The sequence below is a fragment of the Cetorhinus maximus genome, chromosome 18, assembly GCF_964194155.1.
Source record: "Cetorhinus maximus chromosome 18, sCetMax3.hap1.1, whole genome shotgun sequence".
NCBI classification, from domain to species: Eukaryota; Metazoa; Chordata; class Chondrichthyes; order Lamniformes; family Cetorhinidae; genus Cetorhinus; species Cetorhinus maximus.
In genome coordinates this window covers 77602979-77630809 of record NC_135896.1, presented here as the reverse complement: position 1 = coordinate 77630809, position 27831 = coordinate 77602979, and the positions used below count along the sequence as shown (strand labels likewise).

The window sequence follows — 27831 nt, the reverse complement described above, 5'->3', positions numbered from 1 at the left end:
CTTAGCAGTCATAAGCAGGGATGCTGTATGTTTTATCTCATCATCTGAGCCTTTACAGTCGCCGCAGGAGAAATCAGCTAATTGGAAACAGACCAAGGACTGGTGTTGTTGGGTCTGTGTGTCTCATGACCCTCCCTGGCACCCCTGAACCAAACCACACACCCCACCACCACCACCACCACCACTCCCCCAACTGTGCAGCTATCCACTAACTCTACTGGGATAAAACCAAATGGATTGCCCTAACATTGGGGGACAGCTTCAGTCATGCAACTACCTATTGACATGAAGTCTGTGTTGCCCAATATGACATTGCATCTATTGTGGTTCTCTGCACTTTACAGAGATGCAGTAGTGATAGGGGATTCAATAGTTAGGGACATAGACAGGCATTACTGTAACTGCAAATTTGATTCCAGAATGGTATGTTGGCACCCTGGTGCCAGGATAAAGGATATCACCAAGTGATATTCACTGGATAACACCCAGGACATTCTGTGAGGGGAAGGAGAACATCTAGAAGTCCTGGCCTATTTTTGGAAACTTTTGAAGTCCTTCAGGCAGAGTTTCGGGAGCTAGGAAAGGGATTAAAAATACAACCTCAAAGGTAATAATCTGAGGGTTGCTCCCAGTGCCACATGCTGGCGAGTACAGAAGCAGGAAAATAGTACAGGTAAATACATGGCTAGAGAAGTGGTACAGGAGGGAGAGAGCTTCAGGTTCTTGGGGCATTGGGTCCATTCTGTTTGAAGGGGTACCTGTACAAGAAGAAAAGGTTGCATTTGAATAAAGCTGGGACCAACGTTCCCACTGAAAGGTTAGCTAGTACTGTTGGAGATTTGACAATGAGGGGCACCAGAGACAGAGATGTAAAATAGCAGTAAAATTAGAAATATCCCAAAAATTGCAGCAATCAGATTGAGGAAAATAGCAACAGTGAGGAAGGAGGCATTAAATTTGTATATACGTTAATGTTCTTAGTGTAACTAATAAAGTTGGTGAGCTGCAGGCACAAATTGCTACTTGGAATTATGAAGTAGTTTCATAGAGACATGGTTAAAACAAGGCTAGGAATAATATCCTGGTTACCAAGTATTCAGAAATGATAGAGAAGGTAAAATAGAAAGGGGTGTGGCAGCGAAGATCAAGGATGATATTACCATTCTAAATAGAAAGGATATCCAAGATACTTCTAGGACTGAATTTATTTGTCTTGGGTTGAGGAACAGAGGGATGCCTGTTACGTGAATCATAGAATAGTTACAGCACAGGAGGAGGCCAATGGGCCTTTCGTGTCTATGCTGGCTCACTGTAAGAGCAACTCAACTAATCCTGCTCACCCTGTTTTTTTTACTCCTGTGGCCCTACAAATTTTTTCTCTTCAGATAATTATCCAATACCCTTTTGAGAGCCATGATCGAATCTACCTCAACCGTACTTTCAGGCACTGCTTTCCAGATCATAACCTCTCAAGTAAAAAAGTTTTTCCTTTTGGTTCTTTTGCCAATCACTTTAAATCAATGTCCTCTTTTGTCAATGGAAACAGTTTTTCTCTATTTCTCTATCCAGCACCTCCATGATTTGGAAACCTATCAAATCTCCCCTCGACCTTCTCTCTGAAGAGAACAACTCCAACTTCACCAATCTATCCTCATAACTCAAGGTCTCATCTATGGAAGCATTCTCAAAACTTTTCCTGCTTTTACACCCTTCCTAAAGTGTGATGCCTAGAATTGAACACAATACTCCAGATGAGGACGAACCAGTGTGTTATAAAGTTCCATCATATCTTCTTTGCTTTTAAATATTGCTGAAAAGTGAGATGTTGCCAAAGCTTTTCGTCTTGCATTCATCAGGACAAATGCAAGAATGCCAAATTTCAAATGAATGATCACAACAATTTATACTACAGGAGAAAAGGGGCACTGATTGTTTGTCAAGTTGACCCTGATTGGCTGAGGCATAACAATGGAGAAAGCAGGGAACTATAGGCTCCCCATGCTTCCAGGTAATTCAAAAATGGTGCAAGGCTTGAACGTATAATAACTACACAAACCGCCAATTTAAAATAATCAGTTGTGCTCGTAACATGGCTCATTTACGCGTGCCAGAAATGCTTATCCTTACACCCTTCTTTGAATCAGTGTGTAACATTTGCAATTCTCCTCCGGCACCACCCCTGTATTGAAGGAAGGTTGGAAGATTATGGTCAGTGCCTCCGCAATTTCCACCCTCACATCTCTCAGTATCATAAGTCCTAGTGACTTATCAACTTTAAGTACAGCCTTTCTAATACCTCCTTTATCAATTTTTAGCCCATCCACTGTCTCAGCTATCTTCTCTTTCACTATGACTTTGGCAGAATCTTCTTTGGTAAAGACAGATGCAAAGTACATATCTTCTACTATGCTCCCTGCCTCCATGTTTTAATCTCCTTTTTATTCCCTTTTTGGCCCCACTCGCCCTTTTGCCACCCTTTTGTCATTTATATGCCTAGAGAAGACTTTTGGATTCTCTTTTATGTTAGCTGCCAGTCTCTTCTCCTGGTATCTCTTTGCTTATCTTATTTCTTTTGCTGGATTTTTTAAATCTCCAAACAATGGAGATGGAGAAAGATGAGCAATTTTTTCTGTAAATTTTAAAGACTTCTAACAAAAATAGAATAGAAATAATAGGAGACTTTAACTACCCTAATGTGGACTGGGAAAAACACCAGTGCTGAGGATAGGGATTGGAATTTCTGATATGTGAGCACGAGAACTTTCATGATCAATATCTCTCCAGTCCAACAAGGAAGGGAGCAGTGTTGGATCTGGTTCTGGGAAATGAAGTTGGGAAAGTGGCGTGTGTTACAACAGGAGATCATCTAGCTAACAGTAACCATGTTAATTTGGTTCAGAATTATTATCGAAAGACACCAGAAAATATAAAGATGTTGAACTGGGGAAGGGCTAATTTCAGTGATTTAAGAAGGGATCTAATTTGGGTAGATTGGAAAAGGGTAAAACAATAATGGAGCAATGGAGGGCATTCAGGGAAGAGAGAGTGCAGATATAAACTTAGCATATTCCTTTCAAAGGAAAAGGTAGAGCACCCAAAGCTAATGTGCCCCAAATGGCAAAGGAAATAAAAGTTAAAATAAAGCAGAAAAGGTTGTTTATGAAATGTCAGAAGCAAGATTCTGTTAATAACCAGGAAGACTACAGAAAGCACAGGAGGGAATTGATAAAGTTAATACAGGAAACACAGAGGTTATGAGCAAACATTAGCAGGTAAATTAAATAGAACCCTAAAACATTGTATATAAAGTGTAAGTGGTTAGCTAGGGAAAAATCTGGGCCTATTAAGGACCCATGGGGAAATCTTCATGTCGAGGCATAGGACATGGTTAAAGTATTAAATGAGCACGATGCATCTGTCTTCTGAAAGGAAGTCATTGATGTGAAGGTTATACTAAAGTAGGAAAGGGAGGTTATGGAGAGGATAGTAACAAATAGAGACGCTATGCTAAGAAGATTACCATTACTGAAAGTTGGCAAGTGACCTGGTCCAGATGGAATGCATCCTAGTTTGCTGAAAGAAGCAAAGGTAGAAACAGCAGAGGCATTGGCCATAATCTGACAATCGTCAGTCATCATTGAATACAGCAGTAGTACCAGAGGACTGGAGAGTTGCGAATATTCTACCACTGTGCAAGAAAGGGGTAAGGAATAAACCAGGAATCTACAGGCAAGGCAGCCTACAATCAGTGTTGGGGAAGTTATGGGAAGCAGTTATCAGGAACAAAAAATTTCATTTGGAAAGGCATGGGTTAATCAAGCAGCCCAGTTGAAGGCAAATCGTGTCTGACTAATTTGAATTCTTTGAGCTAACAGAGAAGGCTGAACTAACAAGACATTTGCCAAAATGCCCCACAGGCATATTAAGAAGATGGAAGCCCATGGAATTAAGGGGAAAATGGTATTATGGATACAAAATTGGCTAAATGATAGGAAAGTGGATGGGATGCTTTTTGGTTTGGCAGTGGTGTTTCCCAAAGGTAAGGTTTTGAGTCCCTTACTCTTTGCAATTTTTGTTAACCTAGGCTCGGGTGTAGGGAGCAACATTGTAAGGTTTGCAGATGATAGGAAACTTGACAAAGTAGTAGATAGTGATGACAATAGTTATAAGCTTCAGGATGGCATAGAAGGAATAGCGAAATAGTGAGAAGCATGGCAGGTGGAGTTCAATATGGAAAAGAATGTAGTAATGCTTTGGGAGGGCTACTATACTATAAATAACACAATTTTGAAAAGTTTAGGTGATCAGAGAAAGCTTGGTGTCCATATGCACACATGCTTAAAGGTGGCAGGAAAAGTTGATATGGTTTAAAAAAAAAACATATTGGTTATTGGGTTAACACATAAGAGCAAAAAGAGATCATGCTAGAATGTTAAAAATAATGTTATTATGTGTGCCAGGCAGACCAAATCCACAAGGGAAACTTGGTCGCACTATCACAGTTTTGCAATTTGTATTTATTACAAGATGTGTGCACTGAATTCAGAAGTAATGAGTCCACCAAGACCTTTAGAGATTTTAAAAATTAAATTAAAATATTTATTAACAAAATAAAAGATTTCAAGCACATACACAAGGCTACAATTACTTAATACTATAACAACTCCTAAAATTCCTAAGTAACCTGACTCCCAGTTACACACACCCTTTAAGGTAACAGCCCAAAATAGATTTTAGATTTAAAACAAAACCAGCAAGTTAACATGGTACCCACTTGACAGTGGACTTCCAAATGGCTTTCTCCAGCTTCAGTTACTGGACGCAGCCGACTTATGCACAAATGGCTGAAGGCTTCTTGAAGGCTGTTTCCCGCACTCCTGTTAGACCTTACATGGCCCTATCCTCACATAGCCTTTCATTCTCCTTTATATATGTTTCTTTCTCCTTAATATGTGCATTCTATTGTTCCATATGTCTTTGGAATGGTACCTTTCCCATAACATAAAAGCTTTCATGCTGCCAATATTGTCAGAAACCTTTAGGAAAAATAAATACACTCCTTAGCCTTGCTTATCTGACTAGTTGTAAACAGACTAACATCCCCTTGAAATCCAAACAATCCTTTCACTTATCTAAAAATGCAAATTCCCTTCACACCTTAGATGTAAACCAGCATCCATGTTTACTCATTAGCAATTCAAGCACATTTCTACACCCAGCTTCTTTTGATAATTCCAAACTTGCAGCTTACCTGATTCCAAATGTAATTGAATCACACAGACAGACCCAACTATATTCTCAACCATAAATCTCCTTCACAATAAACCAGAAAAATATTGTGAAAATTATTATACTTTCATAACAACTGGTTAGTCCTCAGCTAGGATATTATGGACAATTATGGGCACATACTTTACAAAAGATGTTAAAATAAAAAGCTACATTAATGCGAAGGGTACGAGAGGAGTTTGACCTGGATGTTACCTTGGATGAGGGACTTCAATAATGAGAAGTTGGAAAAGTTAGGACTGTTCTCCTTGGAATAGAGATGGTTAAGAGGTGACATAATTGAGATTCTTGAGATTGAGGAATTTTGGTAGAGTTGATAGATTCCCTTTGGCAAGTGGGTCAATAACCATAGGTTACAGATTTAAAATCATCGGTGAAATATCTAGAGGGGAGGTAAGAAGAGGCTTTTCACTGAGAGTTATCAGAATTTGAAATGCCCTACCTGAAAAGGTGGTGGAAGTTGATGCCACAAGTGATTTTAAAAGAGAGTGGCTTGACAGGTGCATGGGGATTGAGGAACTTTTAGATTACGGACAAAAATTGGGATGTGGGACTAAGCATGCTGTTTTAAAGATCCATCACAGGCATGATGGGCTGCCTTCTGTGCTGTAAGTTTCTATGATTCACATTGATCTGGATCAAGCTGCAGAGAAGGAAATATACAGCTGCAGCTCCAAGCTTTTAGTCAGGGATTCAAGTTTCAACTTTTCTGAAGGGCTAAAACAACACTTAGTTTATATCTTCAGTTCAAAACTGCCAATTTTTCTTTGAAATTATAATTTTGCAGGATATTAACTTCAAAACTATTGTGACACTGTTAGCGTGCCAAATAATACCTCCCTGACAGGACAGCTGTTTACTGTATCCTGGTTCAGAGTCATAGAGTTGATATAGCCATTTGGCCTGTCGTGTCCATGCCTACTCTCTGTAAGAGTACCTCAGCTAGTTCCACTCCCCTGCATTTTCCCCACAGCCCTGCAATTTTTTTCTCCTAACATCACTATCCAATTCACTTTAGAAAGCCACAATTACATCTGCTACCAGCACTCTCAGGCAGTGCATTCCAGATTCTAACCACTCACTGCTTTATTGTCATTGTACCACCCATTGATTGGACTTGGAACTGCATTGATATTGGAGAGCATTGACAGATGGTTTTATGATATGTTTCTCTGGCCCTCATTATTTGAAGAGGTTTTCTGAAAGTGAGCATTTATTTATGAGATTAAAGAGGAATGACTAAATAAAAGAAGTTGAAGTTCAGTTTTGTTTTGCATTAAACAGGTGCTATCTGTTTTTACAGAAGTTAAAATGTGGGTGAAGTAGTTCCCTTATGTGGCAAATGCACTTCCCACTGTGGTTCCAGTTCTTTTAGACCAAGAAGGTCCCATGGTCTGTCTCTGGTCTGGGCCATGACTCAGCTGATTTCAATCATTTGTGTCACTACTAGTTTTGTTGTTCCTGAGCCAAGAAGTGGGGAAATATCTGTCAGGGTTCTCACTTCTAATGACTATCTGATTGCCTGCATAACTATGAAATGGGAAAGGCAAAGACCGTACAGACACGATGCTGCCCAGATACACCAACAGCTAAACCACCACAATCCTGCAATCTGCTCGGAGAGGTTTAAAACAAAAACTGATGCCAGTTTTGGACAAATTGTGGGGATTTTCACTTTGATCCCTAAAGAAGACAAAGGAAGATTGAGGAGACTGGAATGGCTCATCAATAAACCCAGCTACCTCAAACTTTACCTATTAAAAATTGAACTATGCCTGAGCAGTGTGTAACTGGGTGGCTGCTTGTGGTACTGTACCCAAACATGGGGATGCTGTACCTGTGGAACTATGCCTGAGCAGTTTATTAGAAGGGACTGAAGTACTGTACTTGAATGAGCGTCTTCAGGAAGCGAGAAGAAACACTGAATGAAAACACATGTATTAGGCAACACTTTGATTCCTTCCTTCCATGTTTTATGCAGGACTGGAGAGAGCGGTGGATAGATGATGCATTCTGGCGATTGCTGTTCTCTGTCATTCTACTGGTCATAATGATCTTGTGGAGACCATCAGCAAACAATCAAAGGTTTTAGTCTATTTTTTGGCACAAATTTCCAAATCTTTTTTTCTCTCTTGCTCCAGCTAAAGATAAATAGGGCGTTGAGAGAATAGGTAACAAACAATGCATATCACAGAGTGGGTAGCTCATAACTGCTTTCAGCTGGGCTGCAAATTGGCAACCCACAAGCAGAGTCTTAAAGGAGGTAAACTTAACAGCAGAAGGTAACCCCTTTACTCCAATACCTGGCAGCTGGTTATAAAATGGTACAAGAAGATCTGGGAAATCACATACGCAGCAGAGGATCTTACTTTTCAATTGGGAGATCTCATTGCCCCAGAAAAGATTTCCTAATCTCAGACAGATTGCAACTCAGTGTCTGCAAAAAATCTGCTGCAAGAGTTTTGTTTTGGCTGCGCATTAATTTTTGAGATTTGACCACACTACAGAGGTGACAGAAGCTGAGGAGATGGTGACTTGATTGCCCATTCGTAAAATTGTGTGTGGTATGTGGCATACAAAGATATAGGGGTTGAGAAACCAGGACCCACCTGTTAAAGCTACAGGGACCCAGCCCCCGCCTGCCCCGAGGCACCGGGCCCCGCCTGCGCCCAGTTTCTCATTTCTCATGTTTCACCAATATTGACATGAACATCAATTACTCTCCCTTTGCCTGAAGCTACAAACATACATTGTAATGCATTGTTTTCTCCCTGCATCCTCATTTTGTTGAAGTCACTGCTTTAAGTTGATCTTTGTCCCGCTGTCAAAACTGGAATCTCTTGATTCTTTTCTCCCCCTACAATCAATATTCCTTTATAATGTCTAAACTTGGTGTTGCTGAATCAGTAATGTCCTCACTCATTTTGCTCCTTTTTCAACAGTGGTATCCTGTAATTTGGTGTCTTAAGCCCTTCCTCGAGGTTTCTATATATCAATTCATATCTTTTTATTTAGTTCACCTTATTCCCATCATTCTTCAGTGGCCACATTTATCCACAAATCTGCAAATATTTTATATGACTGAAACTTCATATTCATAAAACAGTGTCACGTACCCATTAGCATTCCAATCGAAAATACATAAATAGATTTGTCTTGTTCCAGTGATCACTCTCTAAGGATGTATGAAAGCAACTTTTTTTATTCATTCAAGGGATGTGGGTTTCGTGGTTGGGCCAGCATTTATAGCCCATCCCTAATTGCAAAAGCTGCAATAATAAATGAGTCTGAAACTACTCTCATATATTTTGGAAATTGTTGCGGCAGCTATGTTGAATTCTGAAACTGACATTCACTGCTAAAAGCTGGGATTTATAACAAAAATTGATAATTACAAAAGGAATGATTAAATTTACTTCAGACAAAAACGAAATACTAAAGATGCTAGAATTCTGAAATAAGAACAAAAATGTCTGGAATCACTGATTTGTTCCGGCTGCATTTGTGGGGAAGAAACAGGTGACTTTCCAGGTTTATGACTTCTTCAGAACATTGAACTTATCTATACAGCAGCATTATGGCATCTTTAAAATGTTTTTTGTTGGTTGTCTGTGTGCCTGAGAAGCCTAACTCTTGAGTTCATAGACTTAGCGGAGATATCGTCTGCCTTGGGGAACAGACTTTATCTTCCTGCGTAGACTGTTACCTAGGTCTCAGTTGCAAGGCTGGCCATGTACAGGGCAAACCATGACTTGCTTGTCCCTCTCCTATCCAGCAGTGGAGAAACACTGGAAGGGTGAACAATCTGGAAAACATTTTTAGCAGCAGTAAAAGTAACTGAATTTCTTTTAGGTTAAAAATATCAAACAAGGTAAAATATGGACTTTTCAATTTCTTGTGCTGTACAGCTGGAAAGTGAATCTCATTATTTTCAGGTATTTGTTGAATGGGTACAGCATGTTACATGTGTGAAAAACAAAATTTTGCAATTTGAATTTAAAATTTATTATTTTGTATTTACAAATGATCACAACAGCTTAATTTATTCTTGTATACCGAGAATAACCACGATTCAAGTTTAGGGGAGCTTCTGAATACATTTTTTAAAAGTTTGTTTCAGCAATATCACTGTTGCAGAGCTTCCTTAAAGAAAGGAAGATGCTAATTTGCTTACTCTTTAGTTTTATGCATTAGTTTTATACATTGTTTGGTCCTTGCTATAAAAACCACATCCTAAGCAGTTGAACAGTGAAGGCAGAATTTCTTTTCCATGCTGAATGTCAACATTTATTGATGCAACAGTAGTATATGAGAGGAAAATAATGTATTTACTTACCAGAGCAGATAAGAAGAATTGATTTTCCAGGAACTAAACAAAAAAGTACTTAATTGTCTCTGAGGAGATCTCTTATCCTTTTAGTAAAGATGAGCACCCACCCAACACCTTTCTTTGTAACAATATAATCTCCAATTCAATGAGCAATGCCACTGAATTTGTGCTAAAACTAAGATGGGCTATTTGTTTTGCAGGTTTGCCTTTTCGGCTCTTGCAGATGAGGATTATGACGATGAATTGAAGGAACCAATGCTCAATGAAGCTTTTGGTAAGCAAAGCCAATCAACTTAGTAACTGCACTCTAGAGTAAAACATATAATTAGATAAATTAATAATTAAATTGAGTAAATTAGATCTTTGAATTGTGGCGGGGTGGGGAAATAAGAATGTTGACCACTTTCGCCATATTTTGTTGATTAAATAGAAATGGGGTTGCAAGATACTTTACCCAGATATTAAATGAAGAGATTTTCATCGAGAAATGAAAGAGAAGAAGCGATTATATTCAGTTACAGCAATTATGCAAATTATATCTCTATATATTTTCTGCAGAGGGAATGAAGATGAGAGGTACAAAAGCAGAGTCCAATGGCACTGCAAAGCTTAATAAAGTGGTGAGTAAGATAGCAGACAATGCATCTAGAGGCTGTATGGACTTAGGACAAAGTAGTTGAGATATGTTTCAAACTCAAACACATTAAGGTCAATCTGCAAAACTGTGTGCTCACCTGAATCCATCAGCTGTACATGGGATGAGTTTCATCAGTGCAATTCTTATATAGCGCATGAGACTTCTTTAAGAGAAAAGTCCAGTATAGCCTAATTTGTTTCATAGAGACTGAAGTGGATGGCAACTAAAACCTTTAAACACAGTGTGTAGAGGAGGGCCTTGGAGAAGTCTGTCCTAGCAAGGATTCCTTCCAATTGCTTTCTGGTGTATCCTGCTGGAAAGCTGGAGCGCATGGACATCAGGTGAGGCCAAGGGATGAGGCTTGACTCAGTGATATACCCATGGTTGCTATCATGCTAACATTATCAAAATTACTACCCACCCATAGTCACAGCTTTCTGATGGGTATGATGTAAGCAAATTCAATGCAATGGTGCCTCACCCAGGCACTCATAGCATCAAATATAATCAAAATGTTTGTTAGACCACTGTTCTGAAGATCCAATCACCACACAAATGAATTGTCTAATGGCAAAATATTAAATTAGAAGAACAGTATCTAAACAATATGGGCTTTTTGCATGAAGGACTTAGAATGAAGGAAATAAAATACCTTTATCTACAAGTAAAAGCCCTAATGTCTTGAAATGAGAACTGAATTCCCTTGTCACTTACATTATGCCTTAAAAATACTATAATCAAAAATTAGTTGAAGTACCATCCTGAGATGGCCAGGGTGAGACGAACAAAACTCGAATGCCGTAAACTAAGCACAAGCTGCTTGAAGTGCTCCCAATGGGATTTGTTACACACTTTGTCCTACCACGGTCCTCTATCTGCAGCCCTGACCCATTTCTTTATACAGTCACCTTACTTTACCACCATGTAATTACATCCCATTTTCTTATACACTCAGTCTGATTATGCTTTCTCCTCTATTTTCTTTTTCATTCTGAACACTGTTCCTCATTGCCATACCAAGAATATTGATACCCCCCCCACCCCCCCGAAACTGGATTCCTGTGAGAGTCTCAACTGTGAATGCCAGCAAGTTATTAATTTGCTAGAGGCATCAAAGTTGATCGTGGTGAATATTGTCATTTATGCATGTGTTAAGTAGAGGTTACTCTATATATACTGATGAGAGGAATGTTATGAGACAGCAGTTTGATAAAGCTGAGTTATTTAAAAATCCCAGAGGGAAACTTTAAACAACTGTCATAACCTATATTTTTAAGTGTTATGTTTGAGATGCAATTCTAAATTCAGGAATCAGACCACCAGCTCTCGAGAGGTTTTATATTAAACTAAATGAAACATTTTATCAATTTACACAAGTTAAATATATACACATAGCTACAAATTACTACTATCATAACTTTTAACAAATTCCCAAACTAATCTCCATTAAGGCAACAGCAACCATAGACTTAACCAGACACCAGACAAAGCATTTTCACCTTACGAATTCAAAATGAGGTTCTTCTCACTTTGGTTACTGTGGAGACAGTTGTAGGCTTACAGCTACTTGGATCTTACATTGCCTCTGCCCTGCACACACGAAAACTGCTGAAGTTATACCTGGCACAGCTTATTGAATGTAAATTCTCATTGTATCATCAGCCTCTTCTAACAGTAAAACCCCTTTCATAGTACCAATTTTATTAGTAATATAAACATATTGTTTGGTCTCTGCTAGCTAGGTGCCAGATTTCACTCGCCTTTTTGAATGCTCTATTCAGAAAATGCAAATGCATTCTACCTCGCTTACATCTCAAAACTAGTACACATCAAAGCACCCAGACTAGCTGGCTTTAATCCAATTAAGAGTCACACCCACAGACTAAACCTCTACTTTAAAAGAAAAATATTTTCCAACAATGTTATATACATTAATAGCTTCATGACAAGGAACCCTAATTAATTTCTCTCCCCTCCCTCCTCCCAAAGTTCAGGGATGCTGAAACCAATTAAAAGAACCCCTGCCATTACATGGTTGAGATCAGCAAACCTAAGACAGACTAAAGATTGAAGCTGAAGCTTTTCAGGTTTGTATGGTAGAGAAATGGAGACCTCAGAGCATTCAGATTAGCCTGGGAATTGATAATTACGTAAACTTGTTCACAATAATCTCGTGAGCAATGCATTTTAGGACTGTTCCATTTAACTCATGTTTCTGCTTTTGGTTTTCCCCCTTGCCATGTGAATTACTTTAGACTTACCCACATTTGTCACCTACTAGACTGGTTACATAAAAGTTCCTTCTCATTCTCAATTGGTTGTATTGTTTACTATCATTGACTCTGCTTCCTATTTACTATTTTGGTGATACTAGCAAATTTGAACATTTTTCTTAAAAGAAAATCGATCAAATCGTTATGTTTAAAAAAAAAATAGCAACGGTTCCAAAACTGGCCTCAGAGGTATCCCACTTGCAATGCCTATACAGCTTGGAACACTTTCTTTATGGCTACTCCACTTTATTGGTTTTATACCTAATCAGCTTTCCCTCCAACTTAGTGACTTCTTGCCTTTACTGTGTTGATGTGCAACCTTAACAATAACTTACATTTATTATAACACCTTTAACATGGTAAAACTCCCCAAGATGCTTAATGGGATTTGATATACGGAGATACTAGTTCAGGCGAGGTAACATCTTAAAGAAGGAGGGGGAGGTGGAATGGTTTAGGAAGGAATTTCCAAAGCTTAGGGACTAATATCAGTGATGCGAAAGAGGCCAGAATTGGCGGAATGCAGAGATCTCAGAGTTTTATGACAGGAGCAAGTTGCAGAGAATCAGTAGGGTCAAGATCACAGAGCAATTTGAAAACCATGGTGAGAATTTTAAAATTCAGATGTTTCTGGATAGAGCTATTGGCATCCAATGGGATTTTCATTTTGATGATTATTCCCATGCTTGCTGACCTGCAATGGCTCGATCCAGCAACATCTCAATTTTAAAATTCTCACCCTGGTTTTCGAATCATTAAAAGTATTATCTCCATCTGCCACATACTAATGCAGTTGTTGTCCCTCTGAATCTAAATGTGCTGTTCCTCCTCATTTAGCTTAATTAAGATTTTTCTTTGGGATGTAAGTTGAGCTTATGGGCCTAAAGTTTCAAGATATGTCATTTAACCCTTTAAGTATTGACTAATTTCCAATCTTGTGGTATTTCAAATTGGGAATTTTGGATGAGCTAAAGTTTACGGAAGGTGCAAGGTGAGAGGTTTCCCAAGAGAAAATGGGAACAGTGGGGTTTAGAGGTAACAAAAGCATGGGTGAGGGTTTCAGAAGCAAAGGAAATGAGGCAAGAGCAGAGGTGGACAGTGTTACGGAGGTAAAAGTAGTTGTTCTTGGGGATGGAGTGGCTAATGGTTGGAAGCTTAAGATTATTGATATTTAGTTTCTCTTCTGCAATAGCCCAATACTTTAAATTTCTGGTTTGGGCACATTTCTCTCCTGTTTCCCAATGTAGACGATGTGAAATAACTGATAATTGTTTAGTTTCTAAATTCCTGCTTCCCATATCATTTATTTCACCTTTTACTGGAAATGTCTAACCCCTTTACCCGAGGTGTCATTTGAGTTTTTCCTCAACACTCTTACATTGTGTTTCTCTTGGCTTCTTTAATTTTATTTAAAGTGCTTTTGTTTGTCTTTATTGTTTGTACAGTCTATCTCATTTCAGGCTTTAAAGGTCATTTTATTATCCCTAAGACTTCTTTTCATATCCCTACTTAACCATGTTGGCCTTAGTTGCATTTCACCCTGACCTAGCCAGAATATTTTGATTGCAGCCTCAACTTTGCTTTGTGAATCTAAACAAGAAGTGTATTCTGATTAACTTTTTATAACTTCTGTTTACGTTTTCTGGTAAACAAGAAAAGTTGCATTTCACATAATTATACTTTTTTTCTCATCCTCCTCAAAGATCTTTTGGTAATGAGTAATACTTCCAGTTGTATTTAGCTGGGATTAGATGAGAAATAAGATGAAAATTAAGCTAGGGTAGAGCATTGGTATTTGGTGATCTGGTAACAGCTTTGGTATATTGAGGGCTGACAAGCTTGAGAACTTAAAATATACTTTTCTCTTGTGAACTTCTGGCGAGATCTGCATAAGATAGTGCCATATTCCCCCAGCATTTACCTTAGTGCTAATTTCTGAGCAGCATTTTTGACTTTGTAATTGGATCACATTTCATTCCAACCTCAAGAATAACATAGCTGGCTTGATACTGAGATTTTGGATTTCTCCCATTCTCACCAATATAAGTATCTCAATCTCCCTCACGCCACTGAAGGGAGCACTAAGTGGAAGGCAGGTTTCTCCAGGTTGTTCTCATGTCATTACTCCAGTGCATGGCATTGGCAGAATCTTGGGAATAGTTCAACTTCATGCAGACTTATCTGCAGTTGGTGCTTGAACACTGGTGAAGGGAGATGGAAAAAATTCACAGATTGGTGAGATCTGTATTCAGGATTGTCAGATTTTAAGAAATTATCAAAGATTTTGTTTGTTTCATATCATCCCTCACACTTTTTTACCTTTGGAGAACAGTGGACAAGTGTTGGAAGGATTAGCAGGCTGACTATTATACTGTTGAACCATGTAATGAACGCCCCTTCCATAGTCAACAAGTCCTGGAGTGAGACCTGAACCCGGTGCTTCTGGCTCAAAGGCATATTACCAAAGATAAAAGCGGTGATCTGAAAATTAGGTAATTTACCACTGAAAAATCAGTAAATTAAGAAATTGAAGAACCTTAGTGGTGATTAAAAGAGATGATTAAAGCTGTTAACATTAATTATCTAACTCTTTGCGATCTACATCCACTGTTTGTTTTTATCATTGCTCACTCCTCTTCTTTCCTTCACCTGCCTCCCCATATACCTCTGTGTTCTCTTTTCATGCCTGGGTACGACCATGAGAATGAGCACATTTGTTTGAGGGATAACCTTCTAATAGTATTGCCTTTCATTGCTAATTAGTTGGGCTCATAATGCATCAAAACCCTTGCCATTCTTCACAGGATGAAGATCTGAAGTGGGTTGAAGAGAATGTTCCATCTTCCATGGCAGATGTGTAAGTGACTTTCATTGCTATTGCCGACAAGCTTTATCATTGCACTATAAGTTTTCAAATGCATTCATCAATGTTTATTTCCACACACCCGGTTGTTTTCATGGTATTGGTATGTTTCACATGGAGGAAAGTAGGAAAGAGACAAGAGTACCACTAAGTTTTCGATGAGCATTTAGAAAGTAAAACACAATTTCTTCAGAACCTTCATAAGTTGTAAAAATAATCATAGAATTCAGTGGTTGCAATGGCACAGTGTACTGAAATGTCAGTGGGTGGCATTGTTTCAGAACTTAGATTCATAGTTCAAGAACCACTGAAGTTAAAATAAAAGTAGGTAGAGATGAGGTGCATCAGGAAGTTGTGCTGGAACAATACCAAGCGTGGATGTAAAATCCTGTAGACTGAGTTGAAAAAGAAGGAGCTGAGAATTTCCAATTTTGAAGCCCTGGGACTAAGTGACTTCGAGTTGGAAAAAGGTGTGATGAAGTTTGATTTTAGTGCAGAGAGATGAGATTGGAGACTAGAGATGAGAAAAGGATCACCAGTTTTAGCTTGTATTCTGTCCCAGAGTGCGGGGGAGTCTGCCCAAAGAAAGGAGCAGCTTTTAAGTTTGGTAAATCTGCAAGCTTATACAGATTGAAGAGTTGATGGGAAACTAAGTATTTTGTGTAGTCAAGCTTCTTGTAGTAAGCTTCAACAATGGCAGAGACGTGAGTTTCATTTTGAACTCTAAAGAGATGGACCAAGACTGCCAAAGGGGGACAGCGTGAAATCATGAAAAATGATGTTAGCTGTTAATTGAACTTGGAGATGTGAAGAAGATTTCTCTTTTTTAAAGTAGTACTAAAACAAGCAATATTCTCATTGCTTCATGGAAAGAACATCAAAATTATGCACACAATCTGAAAGAAGTTGAACATAAGAGTATAATGATCATCAGAAGAGTACACAGGGTTGGATGATATGCCAAGAAGTTTGTTGCTGGAGAAAAGCCCATGAGGACAGAAAGTCAGAATGAAGTTTTAATTGCACCACAATGCAAGATTACTTTTCTATCTTGTTCAGAATACAAGAGTATAAATTAAGAAAGACACTGTAACAATTTAACTGCTAAAGAATTTAATTTGGCATACAACATGACCCTTGTACTAGAAAGAAAGTAGTATCTTTTCATACAACTTTTTCCTTTCTTGCGAGTATCACCCAAGACAGAACTGATCAGACCCCTTGTCTTTGAGAAAAAAATAATGGTTTTATTCCTATGAAAGTCTTGTTTTGTTGTCATCTGTGGTTCTCCTCAAAACCTTTGTAGATTGAATTGTTTTATATGGTTTCCTTTCCAAAATCTGTTCAAATATCAAACATCAAAGAACCCCTTAACAGTGTGCCCTGCTTCCTTTGCCCTGAAATTGTCTGCATTGTTTCTTCTTATTACCTACTTCTGGAGACTCCTTATGGAGGATCCTTTTCATTTGGCTAGCGCACGTTTCTCTCTCTCTCTCTCTCTCTCAACATCCTGGACAATATGTATCCTAACAGCTGTGTTCTTTTCTAAGAATTAGAGAGCTTCATTGCAAGTCGTTTTTTTAGTCTTTAAAACAAGTATCACAAAATTCAAAACCCTTCAACAGAACGAGTTAAGAGAAACTTTAAATCTAGAAGCATAATTGTTGGATGATCCGAGTGGCTTACTTAGACTAGGCCCTTGTTAATACATTTGCTAACTGGAGCAGTGTGACTGATTTATTTTTTTTATTTTTAAAATATATTAAGCATTAGCATTTCTTGACTTTAAATCCTGCAGTAACAATGCTCGTCAATGCTGTCTGTGCTATATTGGGCAACAAGAAGCTACACAGTGAAGTGATTAAAGATGTGTTGTCACATCCTCAGTTCCAGTCCAATCTATGGATACAAATGGTGAAGGAGATCCATGTTGCTCAGAGTGCTTCTGACTGGACATCTGATTTTATATTTCAAAGAGCTCACTGTCAGCCTAAGATTCAGGAGAGGTGAAAACAAGCAGTAAAAAACTGGCTTTTTCTGGCAGTTTTACCACTGCTGTTGCAATGCAAAAATGATGCTTGGCCATCTATTGGCAATGGTTCAGTTATCACTGGCATGAGCCACGCTGACATGATTATACTATCCTTCCCTACTTTTCTTAACTAACCTTTATTTATTTTCTTTCAGTGCACTTCCAGCCCTTCTAGACTCAGACGAGGTAATAAGCAGATTCATTCAACATTTGTTTGTGAGGGTGTTTACTCATGTACTTGAAGGTGTTTGCTGGTGTTGTGAGGAAGGGTGTATGTTGATGTATTTGAGGTTGTTGCGTTTATGTACCTGAGCTTCTGCATATATGTAATTCCCCTTCAAGAAATTTTCAAAAGGAGACTGGGAAAGGATTTAGTGATTTTTAAGTATGCTTGTGTTTTTTATTCCCATGGCCAGCAGCATGTTTCATTGCTAACTGAGGGATTTGTAGCATTGAGTTCTTCAGTTGGTAGCACACTCATCTTTAAGTCAGGAGGCTGTGGGTTCAAGTTTTACTCCATCATTTAACCTGACTAACAGTGCAGTCAATAAATTAAACTTCAAGCCATTCAGGTTGGTGCAAAAGATCCCACAGCACTGCTCGTGCAAAAGATCCCACAGCACTGCTCCAAGAACAAAGTGTCCCATTGTTTTTCAGGCCTATGTTCTTCCCTCAATCAAAATGACCAAAAAGAGATTAATTAACTTTAATTGCTGGTTGAAATACCATGCTTTGAACCTCGTTTGCCTCATACTTAAAATGAAGTGAGATGCATGAGGATGTGTTGAGGCTTGATATAAATGCCAGCTTGTTTAATTGTTTGATATAAATCTGAGCAGTCATAAATGTTCACTTGAGATGCAATTAAAAGCATGGGTGCAGAGGGGGAAAAGCTACTGAACCAATGTTAAGAAGGCTAATATCAGTGGGAATGCAGTCATGTGGCATTGTTACCTGTAATGACTCGTCGCATTTTGAATTTTGAAACATGGCAATTCCTCCCTATGAATATTGAAGCGTTTTGAGTTTGGGAACATTATAGGATCTGGAGTCCAGATTTACATAGTTGTGGCTAGTCGCACTTTTGGAATCAGACTTGAAAATGTACAGGAGGTCAGTCAGCATCTGAACAGTGGAGTTAGGTGACCTTTCATTTGAAGTCAAATAGGTCTACAGCACAGAAAAAGGCCCTTTGGCCCATCAAATCTGCACCGGTCAAACAAGTACCTAACTATTCTAATCCCGTTTTCCAGCACTAGGCCCATAGCCTTGTATGCCAAGGCAATCGCAAGTACACATCCAAATACTTCTTAAACATTATGAGGGTTTCTGTCTCTACCACCCTTTCAGGCAGTGAGTTCCAGATTCCCACCACCTTCTGGGTGAAAAAATTCTTCCTCACATCCACTCTAAACCTCCTGCCCCTTACCTTAAATCTATGCCCCCTGGTTATTGATCCCTCCACCAAGGGGAAAAGTTCCTTCCTGTCTACCTTATCTATGCCCCTCATGATTTTATACACCTCAATCATGTGCCCCCTCTGCTCCAGGGAAAATAACCCCAGTCTATCCAATCTCTCCTCATAACTAAAACCCCTCCCAGCCCAGGCAATATCTTGATAAATCTCCCCTGCACTCACTCTAGTGCAATCACATCCTTCCTATAATGCGGATTCCAGAACTGCACATAACGCTCTAACTGTGGCCTATTCCGCGTTTTATACAATTCCAGCACAACCTCCCTGCTCTTATATTCTTTTCCTCGGCTAATAAAGGCAAGTATCCCATATGCTGCCTTAACCATCTTATCTACCTGTCCCGCTACCTTAAGGGACCGGTGGACATGCACACAAGGGTCCCTCTGATCCTCAGTACTTCCCAGGGTCCTACCATTCATCGTGTATTCCCGTGCCTTGTTTGTCCTGCCGAAGTGCATCACCTCTCACTTATCCGGATTAAAAATTCTATTTGCCACTGATCAGCCTATCTGACCAGCTTGCCTATATCCTCCTGTAATCTAAGGCTATCCTCCTCACTATTTACCACCCCGCCAATTTTCGTGTCATCCACGAACTTACTGATCAACCCTCCTATATTTAAGTCTAAATCGTTTATATATACCACAAACAGCAAAGGACCCAACACCGATCCCTGTGGAACTCCACTGGACACAGGCATCCAGTCACAAAAACACCCCTCGACCATCACCCTCTGCTTCCTGCCACTCAGCCAATTCTGGATCCAATTTGCCAAATTGCCTTGGATCCCATGGGCTCTTACCTTTGTTATCAGTCTCCCATGCAGGACCTTATCAAAAGCCTTGCTGAAGTCCAAGTAGACTATGTTAAATGCGTTGCCCTCATCTACACACCTAGTCACCTCTTCGAAAAATTCAATCAAATTGGTCAGACATGACCTCCCCTCAAAAAAAAAACCATGCTGACTGTCCTTGATTAATCCCTGCTTCTCCAAGTGTAGATTAATTCTGTCCCTTAGAATTCCAATAGTTTCCCCACCACTGAGGTTAGACTGACTGGTCTGCAGTTCTCTGGTTTATCGCTTCCTCCCTTCTTGAATAACGGTACCACATTGGCTGTACTGCAGTCCTCTGGCACCTCTTCTGTGGTCAGAGTGGTATTGAAAATTATTGTCAGCGCCCCTGCTAGCTCCTCCCTTGCCTCACTCAACAGCCTGGGATACATTTCATCCGAGTCTGGAGATTTATCTACTTTAAAGCCTGCCAGACCACTTAGAACCTCCTCCTTTTCTATGCTAATTTCTTTAATTCTATCACACTCCCTCTGATGAAGAGTCATGCGGACTTGAAACATCAACTGTCTTCCTCGCCACAGATGCTGTCAGACCTACTGAGTTTTTCCAGGTGTTTTTGTTTTTGTTTCACACTCCTGCCTGATTTCCATACCCACATCATCCCTCTTGCTTGTGAACATTGACACAAAGTATTCATTTACAACCCTACCTACATCTTCCGGCTCCACACACAATTTACCACGATGGTCCTTAATGAGCCCTACTCTTTCCCTAGTTATCCTCTTACTCTTAGTGTACTTGTAAAATAACTTTGGATTTTACTTTATTTTACCTGCCAATGTCTTTTCATGCCCCCTTTTTGCTCTCCTAATTTCCTTTATAAGTTCCCCTCTACACCTTCTATACTCCTCTAGGGCTTCCGCTGTTTTGAGCCCTTGGTATCTGCCATTAGCCTCCCTTTTTCTCTTTATCCAATCCCTGGATTTGTCGGTCCCACCCTTTATCTTTACTGGAATATGTTAGCCCTGTACTCTCCCTATCTCCTTCTAGAATGAGTCCCATTGCTCTGACGCAGATTTACCTAAAAGTAGCTGCTCTCAGTCTACTCTGGCCAAATCGTATCTGATCTTATTAAAATTGGCCTTCCCCCAATTTAGGGCTCTGATTTCTGGCCCATCCTTGTCCTTTTCCATAACAACCTTGAATCTAACGGAGTTATGATCACTATCTGCAAAATGCTCCCCCACTGATACCTCTACCACTTGCCCGGCTTCATTCCCTAAAATTAAGTCCAGGACCGCCCCCTCTCTTGTAGGAACTTCTACGTACTGGCTTAAAAAGCTCTCCTGGATGCATTTTAAGAATTCCGCTCCCTCTAAACCTATCACGCTATGACTAACCCAGTTAATGTTGGGAAGTTGAAATCCCCCACTATTACTACCCTATTATTTTTACACTTCTCTGAAATTTGCCTACATATCTGCTTTTCTATTTCTTTCTGATTGTTTGGGCGCCTATAGTACACTCCGAGGAATGTGATTGTTCCTTTTTTGTTTTTCAGTTCTACCCATATGGCTTCATTTGAGGAGCCTTCTAAGATGTCATCCTTCTGTAATTGATTCCTTTATCAATATTGCGATACCCCCTCCTCTTTTACTTCCTTCCCTGTCTCGCTTGAAGACCCTAAACCCTGGAATATTGAGCTGCCAATCCTGCCCCCCTCTCAACCATGTCTCTGTGACAGCAATGACATCATACTTCCATGTGTTAATTTGTGCCCTCTACTCATCTGCCCTATTCGTCAGACTCCTTGCATTAAAATAAATACCATCCAACCTTGCCAAACTCCATTGGGCCTTAACTGGCCTACAATTTCTATGCCTTCAAGGCTCACTTGCTCTCCTAATTTTGGCTGTGCATCTCCCCCTGATGGACCTCCTCTCAGGATCCCATCCCCCTGCCAAGTTAATTTAAATCTTCTCCAACAGCGCTGGCAAACCTCCCCACAAGGATGTTGGTCCCATTCCGGTTCAGGTGCAATCCATCTGCTTTGTCCAGGTCCCACCACCCCCAGAAACAGTCCCAATGTCCCAGAAATCTAAAGCCCTCCCTCCTGCACCAAGTCTCCAGCCACGCATTAATCTGGACTAACCTCCTATTTCTATACTCATTAGCGTGTGGCACCGGAAGAAATCCAGAAATTACTACCATTTGAGGTCTTGTTTTTTTAATCTGTTTCCTAGCTTCCTGAATTCTGCTTGCAGGACCTCATCCCTCTTTGTACCTATGTCATTGGTACCAATATGTGCCACAATCTCTGTCTGTTTGCCCACCCCCTTTAGAATGCCCTGCATCCATTCAGTGACATCCTTGACCCTGGCACCAGAGAGGCAACATACCATCCTGGAGTCATGTCTACAGCTGCAGAAATGCATGTCTGTTCCCCTTACTATCGAGTCTCCTACCACTATTGCTCTTCCCCACCACCCCCCCCCACCCCCTCCACTGTGCAGTTGAGCCACTCACAGTGCCATGAGTGTGGCTGCACTCCCCAGAGGAACCATCATTCTCACTGTTTTCCAACACAGAAAAACGGTTCTCAAGTGAGATGCACCCTGGGGACTTCCTGACTACCTGCCTGACACCTTTCTGCTGACTGATGATCACCCATTCCCTCTCTGTCTGCCCTTCCGCAAGCTGTGGGGTGACCACGTTTAAAAACGTGCTAAGCACGAAACTCTCCGCCTCACGGATGCACTTCAGTGCCTCCAGCTGCCGCTCAAGCTCCAAAACTCGCACCTCAAGTAGCTGCAGCTGGTGGCACTTCCTGCACACGTGGTCAGTCAGAGCGCAAGGAGTGTCTAGGACTTCCCATATGTTGCAGGCGGTACATAACACGGGACTGAGCTGCCCTGCCATGCCTCTAGTTGGAAATAAAACCCTTACTTTAAGTTAAATACAGTATAAAAAAAAGTTAAATTATTCATGTACTTTAGATGAAAACTAGAACCCTTACCTTAATCTTATTTTCAACTGGAATAAAAGACAGGAGAAAAACACTTATCCACTACTCACCAATCAGCTCTCACCTTTGTGCTGACATCACTATTTGAAGCTTCCCCGCACTCGCGCCTGTTCTGATCTCTCTGCCGCATTCTCGCACTATCTTGTGATGTCACTCTTATTTTCAACAAGAACTGACTGCAGGATACTCTTCCCAGACTGCTTCACCGCAACGCTGACTGCAGGACACTCTTCCCAAGCTGCTTCACCATGATGTTGACTGCAGGACACTCTTCCCAGACTGCTTCACCACAATGCTGACTGCAGGACACTCTTCCCAGACTGCTTCACCATGATGTTGACTACAGGACACTCTTCCCAGACTGCTTCACCATGATGCTGACTGCAGGACACTCTTCCCAGACTGCTTCACCATGATACTGACCGCAGGACACTCTTCCCAGACTGCTTCACCACGATGTTGACTGCAGGACACTCTTCCCAGACTCTGTGGCCAGTCCTGATATAGATCTACGCCCTAAATCTGTTCAGGTACCAATTGACCAGTTGTTGGAAAATTTGAAACGTATGTTTGCTATTCCTTTGGAATCAAACTCTGGGAGCAGGATGATAAACTCACGGGAAGATTAAAGGTTCAGCTGCACAGAACTTGATTTGAACCATATGACTGTTGACACATACAGTCCAGGAAAGTCCCATGTTCCATTTCTGGTTTGCATTTAGCTGATCTCAGCCAGACCTTGATGTTGGACTTGGGGTCCCCTGCACCCTCCAGGCCTAAGACAAAAAAAAACCATCAGGGTTTTCACTCTTGATCACTATTCAGTGATCGTTGCTGGAAACTGCACATTACCTGTGGACATCATGGGAGGACTCACTACAACTCTCAAATAAAAACTAAACAATTGTTAAGCTACCAGAGGGCAAATGAGATCTGTGTACACCTTGCAGGAATTGACACTTTAGGAAGAGAATTGGAGACAAAAATAGCAAACTGACGATTAAAAAAAATAAACTGAAGAGTTTCAAATACTATAATTTCATGCAAGTGCAAAACTAGTTAGATAAAGTCATTAGAATTTTGGATCTTTAAATAGCATAGAATGCAACAATGAAAAGTGATTATGAATTTATGCAGAGTATTGGCTAGGTCACAATGTATGTGGTTTTGAGTGCCCAATTAGAGAGAGGACGTTATAGCTACAGTGTGTAAACCCATAGCTTCACCAGATAATGCTGGAGATGAGAACAGTAGTTATGGGAAGAAACTCATTGCTTTCTCCATGGCAATGCCAACCCAGTCAGCACACTTTTCTTGTGTGGCATAAATTGTTGTGATCATTTGAAAGTTGGAATTCTTGCGTTTGTCCTGATGGGTGCAAGATGAATAGCTTTGGCAACTGTCTCCTCAGCTATATTTAATTTCTGTTCAACCAAGCGACTGTTTGCTAATAACTTCCTTGTTTTGCAGGAAATTATGACAACAAAATTTGAGATTTCAAAAATGGAGTGAAAATGAAATCATTGGAAAGCATTGCTCTTGTTTTTGAAGTAACAACTGTCCAGGAGAAGGTGACTTCAGTCTGCACAAGGCACCAAAACTGTATTGTCTCTCATGGCTTCACTGGGGTTGGGTGGACAGAGGAGTGTTTTATACTTTGCTAAAGTACAATTCTGTTTTTTTTTAAATGAATAAGTTATTTTGCTAGTGCTTGCCATAGATGTCTTGTTTGGGTAAAACTATACTCTTTGTTCCTGTAAAATAAATGGCTGGTCTGCTGCTATTCCTAAGCAAAGTTACACTGAGGACAGGCCGCAAGTTAACACAACGCTGCTGGTGTTCTTTCTTCCTTTCCAACCCACCTTGCCAAATGAAGTGAAAAGCAAGGTTGCCTTTGTATTCTAACACCAAGTTTTTCACTGCCTGAAACAAGGGTGCAGTAGACTGGTGGCGTTATTTAGCCACTGGATCACTGCAACCCCAAAGAATCGGTTCCTCTATCCCCGATATACTACAGTTACTTAGTTTCTCCCTAAGTTTATTTGTGTGCAATTCCAGGGAAAGGGTTGTTTTGTAGATTCTAGCCTGTACAGCTGGACTTGAGTTACTGACTGCCAGCAGTGCTGGCACCTGAAGTGGCCATTTGGCTAAAATTGGCAGGAAAATGGAGCCTTGTAAACCTGATGTTGGAGTTTAGTGAAACTATCAGGGCAGCCTTATTGTGACGATATTGTTTTCAAATCAAATAAAATTATATGGGTGAAATCATACATCTGTTGTTATGTTATAATTTTAGACTGTTTATTTAGTTAAAATGAAAAACCCTCTTGTACTTTCACTCATTTATTAGTCCTTTCTGCTGAATTAAGATAATAATCTCTTGGAGTGATTTTTTTTATGTCATAGTTTTTCTAAATGTATGTCTTTTCAACTTTTCATTTAGTCAGAAGAAGTGTATGGTATGATGGAAGACTGCTCCTCACTGACAAAATAATCAACAGAGGTGGATATGAAAGCAAGGGTAGAAGTAGTATGTTTCGTTGTCAGGAGGTTTTCCTTCATATAAAGGCACCTCTCGTCCATGAACTAAGGGAACATTTTGTTTCGGTTCAACTGATCTCAACTCTCAGCATTCAGTCCATCGGACCTCATTGCATCAGTTTCCCTTCTCTAAACTCTTCATCCAGAAGCTTAGTTTTCAATCTTTGTGATTATTAACATACCAGGTTATCACATTTAATTATTTAAACTTCTTTCCTATTCATCTCAGAAGTCTAGTTTTTTCCTCCCTTTTTTTCCCATCCCTTCAGGCCTGGCTCCTCAGTCTGATTCATTTACAAGCCCACAGCACATTCATGAGAGCCTAGATGGAAAATAGCAGCAGATCTTTCAACCTCAAGTTTCATGGCCAAGGTCAAACCTGTTCTTAACCACCATCAAGATTCACTGGATAGTGTCAAATAGTGGAGTTCCTGGGAGATTTTCTTTCCCTCTTTGTCATTCAATGGAACCAGAAACACCCAACCACCCTGCTGGCTGAAATCAGCTACTTCAGCTCAGATCAGGCACTCTCTCTAGTCCATGTGTTTCAGCTAATAACCATCTTAAACATTTAGTATAGTAGGAGCTCTATTTCTGCTTGTCATGTGGCACATTAGTCCTCTCCATCCACAGCATCATGTAATCTATAATCTTCTGTAAAAACTCAGAGGAAACTTTGGAGTATTGGTCCAACATCTGACCTGCTCCGATTTCTTGCACTTATTTTGTATTTGTTTTACTCCTCTTTTGTGCCTAATGAAAAGGATGTCATTGGCAAGTCTAATTTGATTCTTTGCAATATTGTTGGAACTTTCCATCTTCTCACTGAGCTGAACCTCTTCCAACTGCAAGCCACACATTTCTTAGCTGCCAAATGCTCTTGCCATTATCTGTTCCAACATTTTCAGATGGTCTCTTATTTAACCCCTGCTTTAAACTCCTAAGATTATAACCTCCATCTGTCATTTTCCTATAATCAATTGCAGGTTAAAACTGTCATCTTCCAGTCATGGATGGCATCACGAACATATCTTGGTATTCTAACATGTACTCATTTAGACTATTTTTATGTGAATTTGTGTGCCTGTCAAGGGATACCTGTGTTCTATTTTAGTACCCACTATCGGAATCAAGGTATAACATAAGCAGATGCAGAGCGAAACTCCTCCTAGTCTGCTCCAATAATTTGCCTAATCCCCAACTGCAGGTGAACACGAGCATTGCATCAGGGTGGCATTTTTTCTGTTTCCCGTATCAGCCAATCTGTTACCTCTGAGAGATTCAAATCAGTGACAAATCAGAGGTGTTTCTTTTGCTGTGGATCCATACCCGCTGAGAACTGGTTTGCAATTCCCAGACTTCTTTTTGGTGGATTAGTACATTCAAGAGACCTTCAGTTTGATCAACTTGGAGTTCCAGATGATACAAACTGAGCTTTGCTGTATGTGGTTTGTGAAGTCAGCTAAATGTTTCAATGAGATTGTCATTAAATATATATAAGAAGCAGTACTTGTGCGACATTAAATAGAATGAATCCCAAAGATAGTTGGAACAGATAAAAATGGCAAGAGCATTTGGCAGCCAACAAAGTGTGTGTGGTTTGCAGTTACAGGAGGTGCAGAGGATGGAAAGTTCTAAGAAGTCCCCAGACTTTACATGCATGCCCTTTCGCACATAGGTAACTGTTACACCAGAGACCAGTATTCTGGAATTATTTACTTTCTTGCGCTGTTCCTGCACAGTTCAAAATCACAGGCTTATTTCTCCAAAGTAGATAGTTTCATTCCCTTGTATTCTGTCAATCACTTCAATCGCCCTGCCCAAGCATCCTTTCCTGTCTTGAGGCAGCGAAAGTTGGTTGTGCTAGGTACAGCAACACCATGTTAAAGATCCCTTAACCTTTTTTCCCCTTACTTATCTGAAGCATCTTGGGTGTTTCTCTCTTAAACATGCTATATAAATGCAAGAGATGAGGTCGGTGAGAATACCTATTATAACCCACCAGTAGCATCTCTCATTTTTGTTAGGTGGGAAACATTTGACATATGCAATCTTGGACAAAGCAAATACCTTTTATTTCTACAACATAAAGGGTGATATCAGTGTGCAAGCTGTGAATTAGTCTGTGAAGTTGTAAACAAAAAGTCTGCAGGCATTTTCAATTCCTGACCTGCAGTGAGTTAATGCCACAATGAGCAACAGGAAAGTATCAGACAGGGTCCTTGTAACTGATTGTTGTCTGATAACTCCTGGGTAAGTGTGGAATTGGTGGGGTGGGGGTGGGGGAGGTGGGGGGTGGGGGGGGTGGTGTGGAATCTGGTTTGGGGCCAATAACTTTTAGTTTAAAATAATAAAACTTGAATTTCAAGATGCTTCTAAGTGAATAGAGCCACAAGATTCCACAGATTTTGAACAAACAAAAATAAAATTTCCTATGCAAGTTCAGGACGATAAAACAATTTGCAATATCTATCTTAAAGGCCTACATTTAGGGCAAGTGTGAGATACATGTGCATTAACAGGCAAACTGTGATCGGACACACCATACTACACAATAGATAACAGATGCGG

At 40.0% G+C, this 27831-nt stretch overlaps 1 protein-coding gene across 2 annotated transcripts in view; it reads left to right on the top strand.

Moving 5' to 3' along the window:
* The window catches only part of LOC144693279 (transmembrane protein 87A-like), an 87832-nt gene extending 62843 nt beyond the window's left edge, over positions 1-24989 (top strand). For both annotated transcript variants that reach the window (XM_078563017.1, XM_078563016.1), the window contains exons 15-20: positions 7271-7374; positions 9820-9893; positions 10178-10239; positions 15334-15386; positions 17580-17610; positions 24190-24989. In XM_078563017.1, coding sequence (XP_078419143.1) covers positions 7271-7374; positions 9820-9893; positions 10178-10239; positions 15334-15386; positions 17580-17610; positions 24190-24231 — 366 coding nt within the window. In that variant the 3' untranslated portion in view covers positions 24232-24989. The remainder of the gene's footprint in view (positions 1-7270; positions 7375-9819; positions 9894-10177; positions 10240-15333; positions 15387-17579; positions 17611-24189) is intronic.
* Positions 24990-27831: the final 2842 nt, after the last annotated feature.